At 42.6% G+C, this 17,768-nt stretch overlaps 1 protein-coding gene across 1 annotated transcript in view; it reads left to right on the plus strand.

The window, feature by feature from the left end:
• The first annotated feature begins 9,556 nt into the window (after nucleotides 1-9,556).
• Nucleotides 9,557-17,768, plus strand: part of LOC126252855 (tRNA N6-adenosine threonylcarbamoyltransferase) — a 92,363-nt gene continuing 84,151 nt past the window's right edge. Inside the window, exon 1 of the mRNA XM_049953806.1 lies at nucleotides 9,557-9,832. Coding sequence (XP_049809763.1) covers nucleotides 9,718-9,832 — 115 coding nt within the window. The 5' untranslated portion in view covers nucleotides 9,557-9,717. The remainder of the gene's footprint in view (nucleotides 9,833-17,768) is intronic.

Consider the following 17,768-nt stretch of genomic DNA (forward strand, 5'->3'; position numbering starts at 1 on the left):
AAGCGTAATGCCATGCTAGCTCGTATTAAAATTACGAGTAACATTGATATATCTAGCAATTGGAGTCATTGTAATACACATATTGCATTCCAAAGAACATTATTTCTGTATTTTTATATTATTCTCAGTACACTTAAGGTACATCAGAAAGTCAATTTTCTGTTGTGACAGTTCAGTTTTGTTATATATATATAATAATTAAATGGAATGGTACTTCATTTTATAACCAAACTTCGTACTGCTGTCCATAGCCACCATAACCGAATGATAGCACCAGTACAAACACTGTAATATTGACATAGGATTTTAATAAGTGTCAAGAGTAGTAAAGCCACTTATAAATTTAGACTCTGCAGTAAAATAAACCTCTAGAAGTCCACTCTATGGGTTTCAATACTTTTTAATAAATAATGTGCTATTTTATTCCAAATAAGTGACTGTAAGGGGTTTTTTATCGCATTGTTTGGGAACATTTTGCCACTTTATAAAGCATTTCTCCACTTAGTTGAAGACTGAACTCATTATTTTGGCGTGACACTAACTTTCCATGTAGTCAAACAAACGAGTCTAGTTCTGTACTTTTGAACATACCAGAGAAAAATGAGAGCAGTTACTGTAGTTCATTGATGATAGTGCGGGAAGTGACGTCGTGCAAGGATAGTCTAGTTGGACTTTTGTTCGAGAAAGTAGAATGCCTTTCAACTTTCATAACTCACACTTATATTGGCATTACAGCGTGCAAGTAGGTGTTTCAATATGGTAGTTGAATTTCGCGAGTAGTGGTGGTATGGGCAGGCTGCATGTGTAAAGGGACACCCACACGAGGCATGCACATACATTTCCCACAGCGCAACTACACATGCGCATTTGTGCATGGGTAATTTTCTGGAAGCAGACGCTGGTGCGTAAAGTGTATTGCTACCCACCTTTGGTGGGATTCTTTGCTCTTTTTAGCAGACGACAGGCAGTTCTGGCCCATATGTGTTTGATTGTATTGTGTGTTGAGGGTACACTGTGAATCGATTTATGTGCAATGATGTCTGTTGACTCGAATGTTTATAGATGGTTACATACAAATTAAAACGTCGCATGGAATACTGCTTCTGTTTATTTGAGCAAAAATTCGAGATGCGTTGCCCTGAGCGTTACATATTTGATAAAAAGTCTGTACTGCAAAGAATAAGGCACCATAAGTTTCGAAGTAAGAAAACTGAAAAGAATAAGCCAAAAATCTATGAAAAGGATGGGTGTAAATTCATGCCATGGTGACTTACATGCACAACAACTGAGGAACCTGATATCTGAACAAAAGAAGTGATGAGGTTTGTGTAAGTCCTCAAAAAACTACTAAAAATAGAAATGGAGCACACAAATGATGAAAAAAAGTACAACCTCTGTTCTAGTGGCTAGCTAAGGCATTTCTTACAGTGGTCAGAGATATAAAACAATCAAATAATAAATTGCAATTATTCCACATTACAAGTTCCAAATCTGATAGAATTGAAATGCTTTGTTTTGTCATTAGCAATAAATAATTCACACAAATATAAACCGGCAAGTCGCTAGTTACTTTGTAAAAGAATTTTATTGCCAACCTTATTGCTACTGTATCCCGAGTCGAAAATCTAAAAGCTTGTTCCAACCTCTTACTGAAATTTGCGTACAAAACGTTGTCATCAGTTTGTATTTCTTGTGCCTCTGTTGTTCACATACTTCTTTACCTATAGTCGCTTTTGCGTTTTTTTTCTGTCCCCTTTTCTTCACAATGAACGCAACACAATCTCCCAAGCATAGAAGGGCATTTATAGCAGACTGATTGTGCAATGAGGCTGTGCGAATGTAACTCTATGGAATCAACCAGAGCAATATCGCTGCCTGAAGTAGCTCAACTAACCTCACTCTGGTCGATGTTTGTGACAAGGTGCTTTCTACCTTGTAGGACAATAAAATGTATTTGTATGGAATCGTACGAACTGTTCGTTTTTATTATATGTAACTACTACCCCGAGAAACAAACCTCCCACATTGGTGACTCCGAAGTTCCAGAAAATCTGCATTTAAGATGTAAGATCTCCCACGCTGGTCCATTGTCCTACAATGCCACAGCTACCTCCAGCTTAACCGTTTCCTGCTCTAAGGAACGTCAGTCTCACTTCTTCGTCAACATCTGGGAATTCCACGAACTTTTCGTACCTCAGTTTGGTACAATTTCGCTAAAACCTTAGGCAAAGTGGCCATTTCGGCAGTGAGTAGTGAACCGACGACAATTCTTCCATTGATTCTGCGTCTATCAAGCCAGAGTCACGTCCTTTCGCACAAACTGGCCCACCACGTGTTTCGAATTCTCAGTGTGACCTTACAAAAGACAGCACTGTATTGATGTTGGGTGACTATTTGACTAGCAACTCTGCTATGACAAAGAATGTGATTCTGAGTGAACAATGGCGTCCTGCCATTCCAGTAGTCAATATATATGTTGCTATGAGCTTTCTTGTGGGAAATAATGATACTTATTCCCCAGGACACTCCTTTAGTGCCAGTGAATCTTCATGCATTAACATTCCCAGTGTTTTGCAAAACTATACAGACATCCACCAGAGTGCCATGATAACTGGTCAGTGGTCAACAAAGGCCCCCTCTAAACGATCCTCAAACCGTTTCCAACTATTTACCACATCCCGGGCAAAGTAACATGGGTTCGAGTGATCTTCCTGGATAAAAAAAGCGAACTACCTGACACGGACTATGTCATCAAGCAGCATTCGACCATGTCATCTGCGTCGCGACTGCCGCCACGTCACTGAGTGATATCACATCTTCACCACTCATTCTGTATTCACTTGCAGTTGCCACTGCTATGCATGACTTTCACACACTGCAACTCCTCCATGTGTGTGAAATGTCCGGATTCAGCACAACCGCCTTACCAGTTTTATTACCTTATGAGCATACCATGTACTCACAGAATCCGCCAGCTCCAATGGACCAGCACTATGCAACATATATTGCGAGTCGTGCCCACCTTCATGCTCGGCTCACGTCTAATGTGCTGCACATACCTTCATCTCATCACTACGTGATTCTTCCCTATGCTTGTGTTCCTGCTGTGTCTACAGTGCCATTTTACGACGCGATGTTCTGTGACGCCTCCGCTCCTGCCGCGTCTAACGCGCCAGGCAACGCCCACTGCATGATAGTGCCAGCCTCACATACCAATGGCCCTTACCATGCTGCACGTCCTTAGACGAAACTCCCTCCATTGAACATGGACTCGCCTATGCTATGGTTCGCTCTTAGTGAGTACACAATGCAGTCTGCAAACATCACTGAGAACAACGACAAATTTGCAGTACTTCTCAACATCCTTGATGATGACACTGATCTCATTCGTGACTTTCTGCTTGATGTGCACACACAAACAAACAAGTATGAAACTGCCAAGGCACTTCTGCTTCAATACCTATCGCAAAGCAACAACTTCATCTAACGATAAGCGAAACCTCACTTGGTCACAGTACATCTTCCATGCTGTGGCTTAAGCTCCTCCTGCAAATTGGTACAAGTCTATTCCCGGCCGTACCTTTTAGACTGTTTGTCTATTAAAACTGCCGGAGAACATTAAAACGGCGATGCTCGATTTCAGACTAAATCTGGCCGACAGAATGCTAGTGCTCACAGAGCACTACTCGTTGATTAACTTTTATCGTGACCACAGTATAGCTGACAGTGTCCCCACCTACATCGTTGACAATACACGACCCCAGCCAAGTGTAGCCAACACCTGTCGCACCTGCACTCCAGGCCACTACTGTGCATTGCACTGACAGTACAATTCCACGTGCAATGGTCAGTGCCAACACAGTTGCCGTTGCCAACCGACCGGGTGGTGAAGAGACGCCGGTGCTGGACTTAAGTTAAGTAGTTTTAATTCGACATGGTACCACGGTACTATAGGTTTTAATTTTAATGTTGACTGTGCCTTACTCTGACATGTTATAGTTATTTTATGCTTCTGAAATAGGCTAGATTAATTTAGTCAAAACCTGCTGAAGACCAGAAAATTTGCGCAACTGAGTCCGATTCTTCAAAATATTACTTTGTGTCTTCCTCAAAACAAATTAGTCAATGGCTGTGCTCACCTCACCACACCCAGTGTCACTGACAGTGACTCCACAACCAGATTGTCCATTGACGATGGTGTTACAATAACATCAATCACTATGCCCTCAGCACCCCACTTCACAACAGCGCATCTGGCTGTAGACTATTTGTACCAGCCATGATGGTGCAGCTCATCACATCAAAACAACCACCAGCCCTCTGGAACACTGTCGCCCCCACGGCCTATCTCCCAACAAATTCAAAGCAGCAAAAGGCACCGTGGACAAACTCTTGTGTGCTAATGCTGTATGGCTGTCGAACAGGACCTGGGCTTCTCTTATCATGCTCGTCCTCAACAATGATAATGCTAGGCGATTGCGTGGTGATTATCTGTACCTCAATGTTTGAACTGTAATAGACAGCTACTCTGTACTGAACTTACAAGACTTCGCACACAATCTTGCTGGTGCCACTATATTCAATATTGTTGACTATAGAAGGGCCTATTTACAGATACCTATGGCTGACAAGTACATACCAGAAACTGCGATAGTCACGCCATTCGGTCTGTTCGAGTTTTTATTTTCGCCTTATGCATTAAATAACGCGGCCCGGACCTGGCAGAGGTTTATTGATGGCCTCCTGTTTAACATGTCCTTATGCTCTGTATATCTAGGTGAAGTGATAGTTTTCTCACAGTCACCTGATGAACGTGAGATTCATTTATGCACCGTACTGGACAAGTTAGCGACACACAGCGACGTAATTAATAACGATAAATGGCAACTACAGCTAATTGTGTTTCACCTTTGTTGGGCTTTGGTTGACATTTTGAGGATACGTTCCATACCAGAGAAATGGGAAGAAATCTGCCCCCTCCCGCCCCCTCGAACTATCAAGATCCATGACATTTTCTTGGAGTCATCAATTTTTACAAGCATCACCTCCCACACCTTGCTGAAACACTCTTGCATATGACTGAGTCGCTGCACAGCAAGAACAACACTCTTAAATGACGTCTGACATGGACGCCTGAAATGCTGTCAGCCTTAAACAAGATTCGATCCAACCTCACACGGTTTGTACTCTCGCCCTTCCATCAATGGACACACACCTTGTGATCAGTGCAGAAGCCAGCGACCACACGACTGGCGCAACGCTGTAACAATAGATTGCTGGTGTAACACAACTGCGGCATTTATTCTCTTGAAAGTTGACCGATACTCAGCAGAAGTTGTCAACTATCGATATGAAGCTCTTGGGCATATTCGAGGTGGTCAGCTATGTCCAGAATGACATTGGAGGACGCCATCTAACCATTTACACCGAACATGATCCTCTTGCAGATGCGATCAAAAAACCTTCTGTTAACAACACGCCAAGGTGATTTTGCCACCTCGAACTGGTCTTACAATTTACCACTGATGTCAGCCATGTCTGAGTTGTCATGAACTACCTGTCTCGCTTGAGGCCACACCTACTCAGCTGGATTTTGAATTACTCGTTGATGCACAGGTCACAGATCCTGACCTAGAGAAACTACTCACTGGACAAGTCACTGGCTTACAACTAGAACAGTGCACACTGGCAGGAGCCACCAAATCTATCTGGGGTGCTGTGTCACATGAGAGGATACTATGAGTCGTTCTGCAATCCTGTCATAAAACTGTGTTCGGCTTGCTGCACAATCTTGCACATTCCAGCATACACCCCACACTCAAATTAGTCATGGAATGCTTCATCTGGCCCAACGTGAAGCGTCACTGCCTTGCATCGAAACTTTGAGAAATCCACTATCCTAAAGGGGCATTTTCAACACATTAATATTAATTTAATCAGGCCACTCCCTAAGTCTCAGGGTTTGAGGTACGTCTTATTCATGATTGACGGTATGATGCACTGGGTTGAGACCACCATGTTACCAGACATTTCAGCTGACACAGTTCCCAAAGCCTTTGTTTACAACTGGATTGCTAGCTTCGGCTGTTCTATGTCGCTGATGACTGACCAAGGTCGGCAGTTTGCGTCCGCTTTCTTCTATGAAATGTGCCCGACTTTGCGGGTGCCATCATTTCCATTTGACTGTCTACCACCCCCAGTCGGATGGCCTAGTGGTATGATGGCATCACATGTTGAAGGCAACATTAATCTGCCACTTGTAGTTATGGACTGGTGCCCTGTCCTAGGTGCTTCTCAGAATTAGGACTGCTCATAAAGAATGCCTCAGTTACTGAGGTCGTATATGGTGAGCCACTCTGCCTCCCTTCAGACTTTGCCTATTATGGTGTAGCTACAGCAGACCATGACCTGCTTCAATTAGTGCAGTGAATGTATGAGCACATAGGCAACATTCGCTTGCCACTGCGTAACCATCACGCAAAGCCTACGATATTTGTTCACAAAGAGTTTAACACCTGTTCGCAAGTTTTGCTGCAGATGCGACCAAGCCGGCTTTGGAATCCACGGTGTATATACCGAAGTCAAGTTGTATACTGACACGTTTAACAGTATCATCTTAGGAAAGACCACTATGGTGTCTTTATACAGACTGAAACCTGCATTTACTTTTGCTGACTCCCCGGTAGCATGCCCTGCAACGGCGGCTCTGCAGGCAACAGACAGCCACTTCAAAGTACAACTAAATATGAGTGACTTTCTGCCAGAAGATATCGATGTTATCCTATGTTGCTCACTGTCAGTCATCTCCGCCAGTGTCGCAAGTAGGCAGGCAGGCCCCAATGGAGTCTCCAGGTCAATCTAAACGCCATACCTCTGCCTTACTTCGTCGATACAGCGGGTTTAACATCTTGCTTCACGACTGATGGGGGCCTCATCGTCACTGCCCCCGTGTACGCTACTCCCGCCACCAACGCCAGGGATGTCGCCGCCTCGTCACTGACTCGCCACCCTCTAATCATCACACCATGTACGCTACCTAATGATGACGTCATGCCTCCCGCTGCCTCGCCGGTCAAGGACTATCATACTGCCTATACTGCAGAACAATTCCCCTCTTGCAACATCTGGCATCTCCTTCTACTTCGCGCTTTGGCTGCACACTGCACTGGCCAGGATACCTCGCTGATTACAACATTTCAGCGATTAATAGTTCCATCACACAAACATCCCACTGGTGCACATAGGTTTCTCCCACAAGCTGCAGACTTTGAGGAGGAGACTGTAGGGTCGTAACTCTGTGTTGTCGCCTGGAAAAATATTGCTGCCCTGAGGTAGCTCAACTAACCTTTCTGGACCTGACCTGCAGTTAGTTCGCCTGCTCTGATCGATGTTTGTGATAACATGCTTTATACCTTGTAGGACAATAAAATATATTTGCATGAAATTGTACAAAGTTTTGTGCATGTCCATTTATTCCCGTGGGTCTGCAGTTGTGTATGATAAAAGAGGCATCATGTGGACATATCTTAAAGCCGGGTTCACTCACGCATCTAATGTGGCCCCACAGCCTGTGGCTTGCTGTAGTGTCATCGTGAGCTACCGTTTACACAAGACCCAACAAATTCTACACAGTTGCACATCTTTCAATATGGTGTCAGTTGAAATCATTCGGGTGGGTATGAAAGTTATAGTGCGGGTTATGTCCCCATTGCTGTGACAGGGAAGACGAAACCCAAATGCTGAACCTGAAAATAGATTTGCACGGGGTATAGATCAAGAGAAACAATACATTTATAAAAGAAATAACGCTCAGAGACCAAAATGCTGTCTGCAATGGCAAACTAACCAACAGCTGGAACGTAAATATGATCTGCAGAAAGCCTTATTGCATTAATTGAAGTAGGCACTTTGAATAACTAATTTTCAGTTTGACAGATGTCACATCTCACTATGGAGCTATTTATTACATATAATCCACGCTTTACTCGGTGCTTGGTCTCACAAATTACGAAATTTATACGACTCGTTTTTTTGCTTACATACATTAATTAAGTTGATTTATTTATTCCTTCACAGAATGTCATTGGTTAGCTAATATTGGCTAGCCCCAAACACATGCTCACACTCGCGCACACACTCACACACACTCACACTGCTGACGAAATTCGTAATTCCAGAAGCTGCGAAAATGTACCTGCCATCTATTGTTTTCACTGTTTTCAGAAATAAAAAACCACTGAAATCGATTTGAATACAGCAAGAATTAGTGCACGATAATTGCGACAGAAAGCTTGCGCTTCGTATTACTGCCGCCAGGGAGCAATGCTGTTAGGAAAGTGGCGCAACGAAGTACAACCAAACTGCACTTTTCGTGGCGTGAAAGAAGTTGCGTCTCTTAAGTAGCGCCACTAAAATGTGGGAGTTCACGCATCCAACTGCAGTATGTTACTAGCTGTGGCAACACTTTTGTTGCGTGCGTCTACCTGGCTTAAGAAATGTGTGCCTGTGGAAATCCAGCTAAACATTAAGCTGGATTCACACATGCATCTAACGTGGCGCCACACCTTGTGGCTTGCTGTTGTGGCATCATGAGCTACCTTTCACACAGGACGCCACAAATTCTACGTAGTTGCACAGCTATTAATATGGGTTCAGTTGAAATCATATGGGAGGGTATGAACGTTATATAGTGCAGTTTATGCCCTTAGAGCTGTGACAAGAGTTAAATACAAGAAAAACGAAACATAAATGTTGGATCCGAAAGCAGATGGGTAAATCAGGGAATAAAAGCAAATTTATAAAAGAAATAACATTCAGGACGAAAATGCTGTCAGCAGAGGCAAACAAACCAACAGTTAGCATGTGAATATCATCTGCAGACAAGAAACTCTACCGAGATCTTAGAATCCTTTTGTATTCGTTGATATAGACATTCTGAATAACTAATTTTTAGTTTAACAGTTGCTACATGACACTCTGGAACTACTTGCTGCATATAACCCACAGTCTATACCATGCTCAGTCTCACAATTTACGAAGTATATAAGTCTCGCTTTTTTGGTTACATATATTAATTTTATTTATTTATTCATTCCAAATACTTTTAAGGATGTGGGACACACACACACACACACACACACACACACACACACACACTCACTGCTACAGAAAATCAAACATTAGTGTTGTTCTAAAAGCTACGAAAGTGTACCTACCGACCATTGTTTTCACTTTTTTCAGAAAAAAATAAAAACACACCGAAATCGATTTCAGTACAGCAGCAATTACTCCACGATAACCATGACTGAATGCTCGTGTTTCGAATTGCTGCCGCCAGGGAGCAGGGTTGGTAGGAAAGTGGCTTAACAAATTACAACCGAGAGGAAACTTTTGTGGCGTGAGATAGGTTGTATCTCCTAAGTTGCGCCACTAAAAACTGCGAGTTCACACATGAGTCTGCAGTATGCCACTAGCTGTGGCGACACTTCTGTTGCGTTTGTGATGCTTTGTCTTTGGTGTCGATAGGTATTCATATATGATTCGAGATAAACGAAGAGTGGTATGTCTGCAAGGGGGATTGTAGTTGGAGGAGCTGTTTATGAATTTGTGTTATACACATTTTGTTGTGAATGATAGTGTTCTGTGCTACAAAAGTTGTTGGTATTCGTTAAATGGATAAAAAATATTAGAGGAACAGTGTGTATTACATTTGGAATAATGGTGGTGGCCATTGGTTTTGAAGGAAGTGCTAATAAACTTGGAATTGGAGTAGTAAGGGACGGAAAGGTTTTGGCAAATTGCAGGCGTACGTACATCACTCCTCCCGGTGAAGGTAAGCATTTGCCATCTGATTATAAAATTCATATGTTAAAATTCAAAACCAACAGACCAACACATTTTAGCTGTTACGGGTAGGCGATGTTTTAAAATCAATCCTTTTTTATGTGGCTTGATTCATGAATGCATTTCTCTTTGTAGTCTGCTTGGCGTAGAATGGAATTGATTAGGTTGTTGTCAGTGTCTTTTATTATGCTACACAGTGCTAAGTTCAACAACTTAGAGCTTACTGAGTTTTAGTGATGTTGATGTCACGATGTACATAGACTTACAGCCAACCGGCTCATACCAGGCGCGAGCGCAGCTGCACCATTTCCCAAATTTTTACTTTCTACCGTCGTCTGAAACCGTCTGTTGTAGCACATTTGAACACAATCGCAGCTGTCGATACCAAAATACTAACACCATAAACTCTGAAACGTGGATACAAAACTTCAAGTGACACAGTAACGCCTCACTCCAAAAATAAAGTGAAACAAACGGGACAAGCGCGGAATATTAGAGGGTTTAGTACGGGGACAAGCTAAATATGCAACGATAAAAGAACACCGCACTATTCTAAAACAAATATTATAAAAAATTTAACTACAACTTTCTGCTACACCAACAAAACCACAAGAATGGGCCATATCAAAATACCAACAACTTCAACTCCGAAACATGGAACATATTTGAATTTGCGCATCTGCATAAGTATTAAGGAGAAAAAAGGACATTTTACTAATAACTATATTTGCACATTCAAGAACAAAAAATTTACAGCGAACACAACAGAATAATTAGCGCACACAAAGAGTGTTAGACAATGCCAAAGAGGTCTATTTTACACAGTGCACTTTGCGCCGACACACACGAAATATATTGTTCACACAATTCCAACAGAACAAAACCCCAACAACTCAAAACCCCAAATACCCCATATTCACTATGTGAAATATACAACAGACAAATCGCGGAAATACGGAACCGTCCGATCCCGCCCGTGTGCTTTGACCCATGACGTCACAAATACGGCGGAAACGACCATAAACCACAATTCCAATATGGCGCATATAATGTCGGGACGTACACATTATGAGGACGAAAATACATCAAAAACAAACACACACACTTTCCACAAAAAGCCTAATGATACTAACGGGACAAGCGCGGGAAATGGGGTGTTTTTGGGTGGTGCAAAATAAATATAAACAAATTTAGACACCCACCCCCACACAAAACGACGAAAAAAACCGACATCACAAAACTCCCCAAATACCACTAAACACAATGTCATCTGGAATCGGACACTTCCCTTGACCTGTATAGCTCAACAGCAGCTCCCGATCCAATTAAATTTGGATCAAACACTTCCCTTGACCTGCGCACTGATAATTTTATCTGTCATATCCATTCCTGAACAAAAACAACCACCGATTAATTTTACTAAAATTATCAAACGATGTACAGCGAACAACACTAAATTAACCTTCACACAAAATCGTTAACACACTGAAACGAATTCCACTACAAACACAGCCGACACTCGAACAATTCTGGATAATGAGCAAAAGCAAACTGAGCCCATTACACCACACAAACGAAAACCCTGAAGATACCACCAGAGAGCACAACAACCCACAACACGACGACATCTACAAAGACGCCACACTCACCGAGCGAGGTGGCGCAGTGATTAGACACAGGACTCGCATTCGGGAGGACGATGGTTCAATCCCACGTCCGACCATCCTGATTTAGGTTTTCCGTGATTTCCCTAAATCGCTCCAGGCAAATGCCAGGATGGTTCCTTTCAAAGGGCACGGCCGACTTCCTTCCCCGTCCTTCCCTAATCCGATGAGACCGATGACCTCCCTGTCTGGTTTGCTTCCCCCCCCAAAAAACAACAACAACAACACGCCACACTCACAAACCAAACTCCGCGCTGTCATGACGTCACACACAACACCCTTACGTCACGGGTCAGAGGCAATGCGTGGGATCGGACGTTTCTGTCGACCCCAATTGCTATAGAATACAACCAAAACAAAATTACTTACCAACAAAGCCTCCAGCAGTACCATCTAGGTTGGCTGCCAACACACACACACCACACCACAATTACATTGTGTGGAATCGGACACTTAGCTGTTGTCAAGGGAAATGTCTGATTCCTTTGGTTTAGTTAGTGTAGCAGAGTGTTGTTGTTTAATTTTTTTTTTTTTTGTATTATTTGTTTTAGGATAGTGCAGTGTTTTTTGTTGTATATTTAGCTTGTCCCCATCATAAACCCTCCAGTTTTCCACGATTGTCCTGTTTGTATCATTTTATTTTTGGAGTGACACGTTAATGTGCCATTTTTATTTTTGTGTGCATTTACTGGCATGTGTATGTTCTGACGTCATTGTTGCCATATTGTATGCACTGGAACTAGCGGTTTCCTCCATGTTGATGATGTCATGTGTGGAATTGGATGCTTCTGATACTTGACAAAGTACCAGGATTGCATTCAACTACAAACCTTTTGTAAGCCTACTGACATGTTCCACATCATAGCGAGATGGGAAATACAGAAGTGTCTGATTCCACCCATCTGCTTTGACTCATGATGTCACAAATGTGGCGGAAATGACCATACACCATGACTCTGATATGCCGCCTATGACATCATTACGTAAACATGATAACAAACACGAAAATACATCGAAAAACCAACACACACACACACACACACACACACTTTCCACAAAAAACCCAATGACACTAACAGGACAAGCATGGGAAATTAGGGTTTTTGGGTGGGGACAAAGTAAATATAAAGAAATTTAGACACACACCCCCATACCAAAGCACACAAAACGAGAAAACAACCGACAACTCAAAACTCCCCAAATTCCACTAAACACAATATCCTCTGGAATTGGACACTTCCCTTGACCTATATAACTCAACAGCAACACCTGATACCGGAACACGAACAGCCACAACCACAAATTAGAATCTAACACTTCCATTGACAAATATAGCTAAACAGCAGCTCCCGATCCCACAAATTGGAATCAAACACTTCCCTTGACCTATATAGCTCAATAGCAACTCCCGACACCGGAACACCCACAGCCACAACCATACATTGTAATGCAACACTTCCCTCGACCCCAACACACAACAGATACACTAAGAACAAGAAAAATAAAAACTTACCACAACAAAGTCCCGGCACCGCAACCTAGGTTGGCCACCAACATCTCTCTCTCTCTCTCTCTCTCTCTCTCTCTCTCTCTCTCTCACACACACACACACACACACACACACACACACACACACACAAAAAAAACCACAAACCAATGAAAAAATACACTACCAAAAGAAAGACCCAACTCACCCACACTCCATCCCTCAACCCCCCACCCCAAAATAAAATACCCATAAACTAAAACCAAATGCAAAATAAAAAAATCTCAATCACACACCACAACTCAACAAAACCTGCAACAAAATAGATCCTCCACAACTAAATCACACACCAACACATTCCCCCTCCCCTAACAGTACCAAAACCTAACCCCCCCCCGAGCTCGTAGCCACCCACCCAACCAAACCACCCTAACTAACCACCTTTGGCCTGTACATCTTACTAATAGCCCTTAAAAAAGCCCGTAAAAAAAAAAATAGCCCTCACGGACGCTCTTCTGCCAACAGTACTCATCTAAATGAGACTGAAGGTTGCAAGAGCGCTTCTTCCGCCTCCCAAGAACTGACTTAATGGCCCCCACATCCTCTCTATAGTATTCGTACAAGCTCCCATTTCATAGTTTTTAAACTCTAAACTATGGTTAATAACTAAATGATTGTGCCCCCTCTCACCCAACCCCCTGTAAGAAGAAAAAGCATCTAAAACTACAGTGGAACCCGGTTCTATAAACTCCTCAATTAACCCCACTTATTCTGCCTTAGACCGCCCCTCCACAACCCTGAAAACACATTCCGAAGGCCCCCCCCCCCTTCCCGGTAGACTTACCCCTGCCATACTTCCTTTTCCCAAACTGCAAGTCATTCACCTCCACCACAATCCCAGGCCCACTCAACTTACCGCTGTACTTAATAAACTCAGAATATACTTCACGGCAAAACAAAAAAACAGTCAAGCACACTCCTCTCACTCACGCCAGTCTCATGCACACAAAAACTCTATAACAAAAGTAATACGTCAACAACACAATCTTGCGCATGTGCAACCTAGACTTCTCGAACCAGGAACCACGACATGTGGAGCGCCATAGGTTATCCCTATGGCACCGCCACTTATAACCCTCCCTGGTCCAAGATGCCGGAACTTTTGCCAATGTCATTTCCTTCCAACAGACAGCACACTTGACCACCTCTGCAATCAACCCAAAAAGCTGTAGAAATTTGATCAGCTCCAACTGAGTCGTGCCCATCATAGCATGGAGTCGCACAGTATTTATTTTATCGGTCATATCCATACCTAACAAGACCAACAACAAATTCATTTACTCACATTAACGTATGGCCTACAGCGAACAGCACTACAATAACTTTCACACAAAACCACTAAATTGTTATCTCATTGAAACCAATTCCGCTCGAAACGCAGACAAAACGCGAACCAGCCACTAGACACGGTAAGACCAAACTGAACCCATTACACCACAAAACATGAAACCCCTAAACACACCACCAGAGGCACCATGAACCGCAACACAATGACACCTACAAACACGCCATACTCACCATACTCTGCGTCGTCATGACAACACATGCCTCAACAGCCTTACGTTGTGGGTCAAAGCCGACGGGTGGGATCGGACGCTTTGGTCGACCCGCGAGATGGAACAATGTCTATTCTTGTCCTCACTGTTCTTCACAATCCATATGTGAGTGATACATAGGGATTTAATGTATTCCAAGAGACAGCGTTTAAAGCCAGTTCTTGAAACTTTGTTAATAGATGTTGTCGGGATAGTTTGCATCTACCTTCAAGAAAGAGAGTTCCAGTTCAGTTCCTTCAGTATCTTTGCAACACTCCTTCATGATTTAAATAAATGTGACCATTCGTGCTGCCCTTCTCTGTATTCATTCAGTATTCTCTGTTAGTCCTATCTGGTATGCTTCCCACATACCTGAAAAGTATTCTAGAACCAGTCGCATGAGAAATTTGTAAGCAATCTCCTTTGCAGACTGATTGCACTTCCCCAGTATTCCACCAATAAACTGAAGCCTACCCCCTTCTTTACCCACGACTGAGCCTGTGTGATCATTTCATTTCATATCCCTTCAAGGTCATATCAGGTGTTTGTGTGAATTGGCTGATTCCAGCTGGGACTCATTGATATTATAGTCATAGGATACTATGTTTTTTCGTTTTGTGATATGCACAGCTTTAAATTTCCAAACATTTAGACCAAGTTGCCAATCTCTGGACCACTTTGAAATTTTATCAAGACCTGACTGAATATTTATGCAGCTCCTTTCTGATACTATTTCATTATAAGTAACTGCATCATCTGCAAAGACTCTAAGGTTACCATTAATATTGTCTGAAAGGTCATTAATAACAACATGAACAGCAAGAGTCCCAACACACTTTCCTGGGGCACATCCGAAGTTACTTCTACATCCGATGATTCTCCATCCAAGATAATATGCTGTGTCCTTCCTACCAAAAAGTCCTCAATCCAGTCACAAATTTCACTCACTGCCTTGATCCAAAGCATGCTGTGTGTCATGTGAGAAAAGTACGCATTGTGTTTCAGTGATCAGTATTTTCTGGAATGCTTTCTGGTTGGCATGGAGGAGATCATTCTGTTTGAGATACATGGTGTTTTAGCTCAGAATATTTTATAATAATCTACAACAAATAGGTGTCAAGGATTCTGGCCGGTAGTTTTATGGATCACTTCTACTACCCTTCTTGTAAACTGGCATGACCTGTGCTTTTTTCCAGTAACTGGGCACAGTTGTTTGTTTGAGGGATTATAGTTAAGAGGTGCTAACTCAGCTGCAAATTCAGATAGAATCTACTAGGGGTTCCATAGGGCCCCAGAGCGTTGTTAAATTTTAATATTTTACCTGTTTCTCAACACCACTGACACTAATACTGATTTCACTCTGGACTCACATTCAGCAGTACAGCGATTCAAAACCGCATTTGGCCATCCTGATGTAGGTTTTTTTGTGATTTCCCTAAATCTCATCAGGCAAATGCCGTGATGGGTCCTTTGAAAGGGCACAGCCAATTTTCTTCCCCTTCCTAATCCTATGGGACCATTGACTTTGCTGTTTTGTCCCCTCCCCCAAATCAACCAACCAACCGATTTCACTCTTCTTTACAGTGATAGGAGAATTAAATTGGGGCAATGTTCCTAGGTTTCCCTTTGCAAAGGAACATTTGAAAACAGTTAAGCATTTCAGCTTTTGCTTTGCTACCCTCAAATTTAGTTTCTGTCTCATTCACTAGGGACTGGACACAAATGTTGGTGCCAGTGACATACATCTAACATTTCCTTGGGTTTTGTGAAAGATTATTTAAAAATATTCTGCTACGGTAGTCATTGAAAGCTTCATGCCTCGCTCTCTTGACAACCAAATACGTTTCATTTGGCATCTCTTTATCTGTAGCCCTACACTTTTTTTTATGCCTATTTTGCAGTAATCTCAGTTTCTAGAGAAGTTCTTTACAGTAGCTGTATACCACGGAGGTTCCCTCCCATAATGAAATGCTCTACTAGGTACATATCTATCCAGTGTGCGGTCAACAATTCTTTTAAACTTGAGTCAGAGTTCCTCTACACACTGCTGGCCTGTCCTGAAAGTTTAGAGTTCCTCATTGAGGAAGTGTCATGGGACCGTTGCTGTTCACAATATACATAAATGACCTGGTGGATGACATCGGAAGTTCGCTGAGGCTTTTTGCAGATGATGCTGTGGTGTATCGAGAGGTTGTAACAATGGAAAATTGTACTGAAATGCAGGAGGATCTGCAGCGAATTGACGCATGGTGCAGGGAATGGCAATTGAATCTCAATGTAGACAAGTGTAATGTGCTGCGAATACATAGAAAGATAGATCCCTTATCATTTAGCTACAAAATAGCAGGTCAGCAACTGGAAGCAGTTAATTCCATAAATTATCTGGGAGTACGCATTAGGAGTGATTTAAAATGGAATGATCATATAAAGTTGATCGTCGGTAAAGCAGATGCCAGACTGAGATTCATTGGAAGAATCCTAAGGAAATGCAATCCGAAAACAAAGGAAGTAGGTTACAGTACACTTGTTCGCCCACTGCTTGAATACTACTCAGCGGTGTGTGATCCGTACCAGATAGGGTTGATAGAAGAGATAGAGAAGATCCAACAGAGAGCAGCGCGCTTCTTTACAGGATCATTTAGTAATCGTGAAAGTGTTACGGAGATGATAGATAAACTCCAGTGGAAGACTCTGCAGGAGAGACGCTCAGTAGCTCGGTATGGGCTTTTGTTAAAGTTTCGAGAACATACCTTCACCGAAGAGTCCAGCAGTATATTGCTCCCTCCTACGTATATCTCGCGAAGAGACCATGAGGATAAAATCGGAGAGATTAGAGCCCACACAGAAGCATACAGACAATCCTTCTTTCCATGAACAATACGAGACTGGAATAGAAGGGAGAACCGATAGAGGTACTCAGGGTACCCTCCGCCACACACCGTCAGGTGGCTTGCGGATTATGGATGTAGATGTAGATCTTCTTCTTCTTCTTCTTCTTCTTTTTTTCCCTAGTTTACTGAACACACAAATCTTTCTGCTTGTTTTAGTTGTACTTTGTTAATCATTGTTGCCACAACCGCGTCATGGTCACTGATACCATTTCAATAAGGACATCCTCAAAGAGGTCAGGTCTGTATGCTGCCATTAGATCCAAAACATTTCTATCATGAGTGGGGTTCC

This window comes from Schistocerca nitens, chromosome 4 (genome assembly GCF_023898315.1).
Source record: "Schistocerca nitens isolate TAMUIC-IGC-003100 chromosome 4, iqSchNite1.1, whole genome shotgun sequence".
In the NCBI taxonomy this organism is placed as follows: Eukaryota; Metazoa; Arthropoda; class Insecta; order Orthoptera; family Acrididae; genus Schistocerca; species Schistocerca nitens.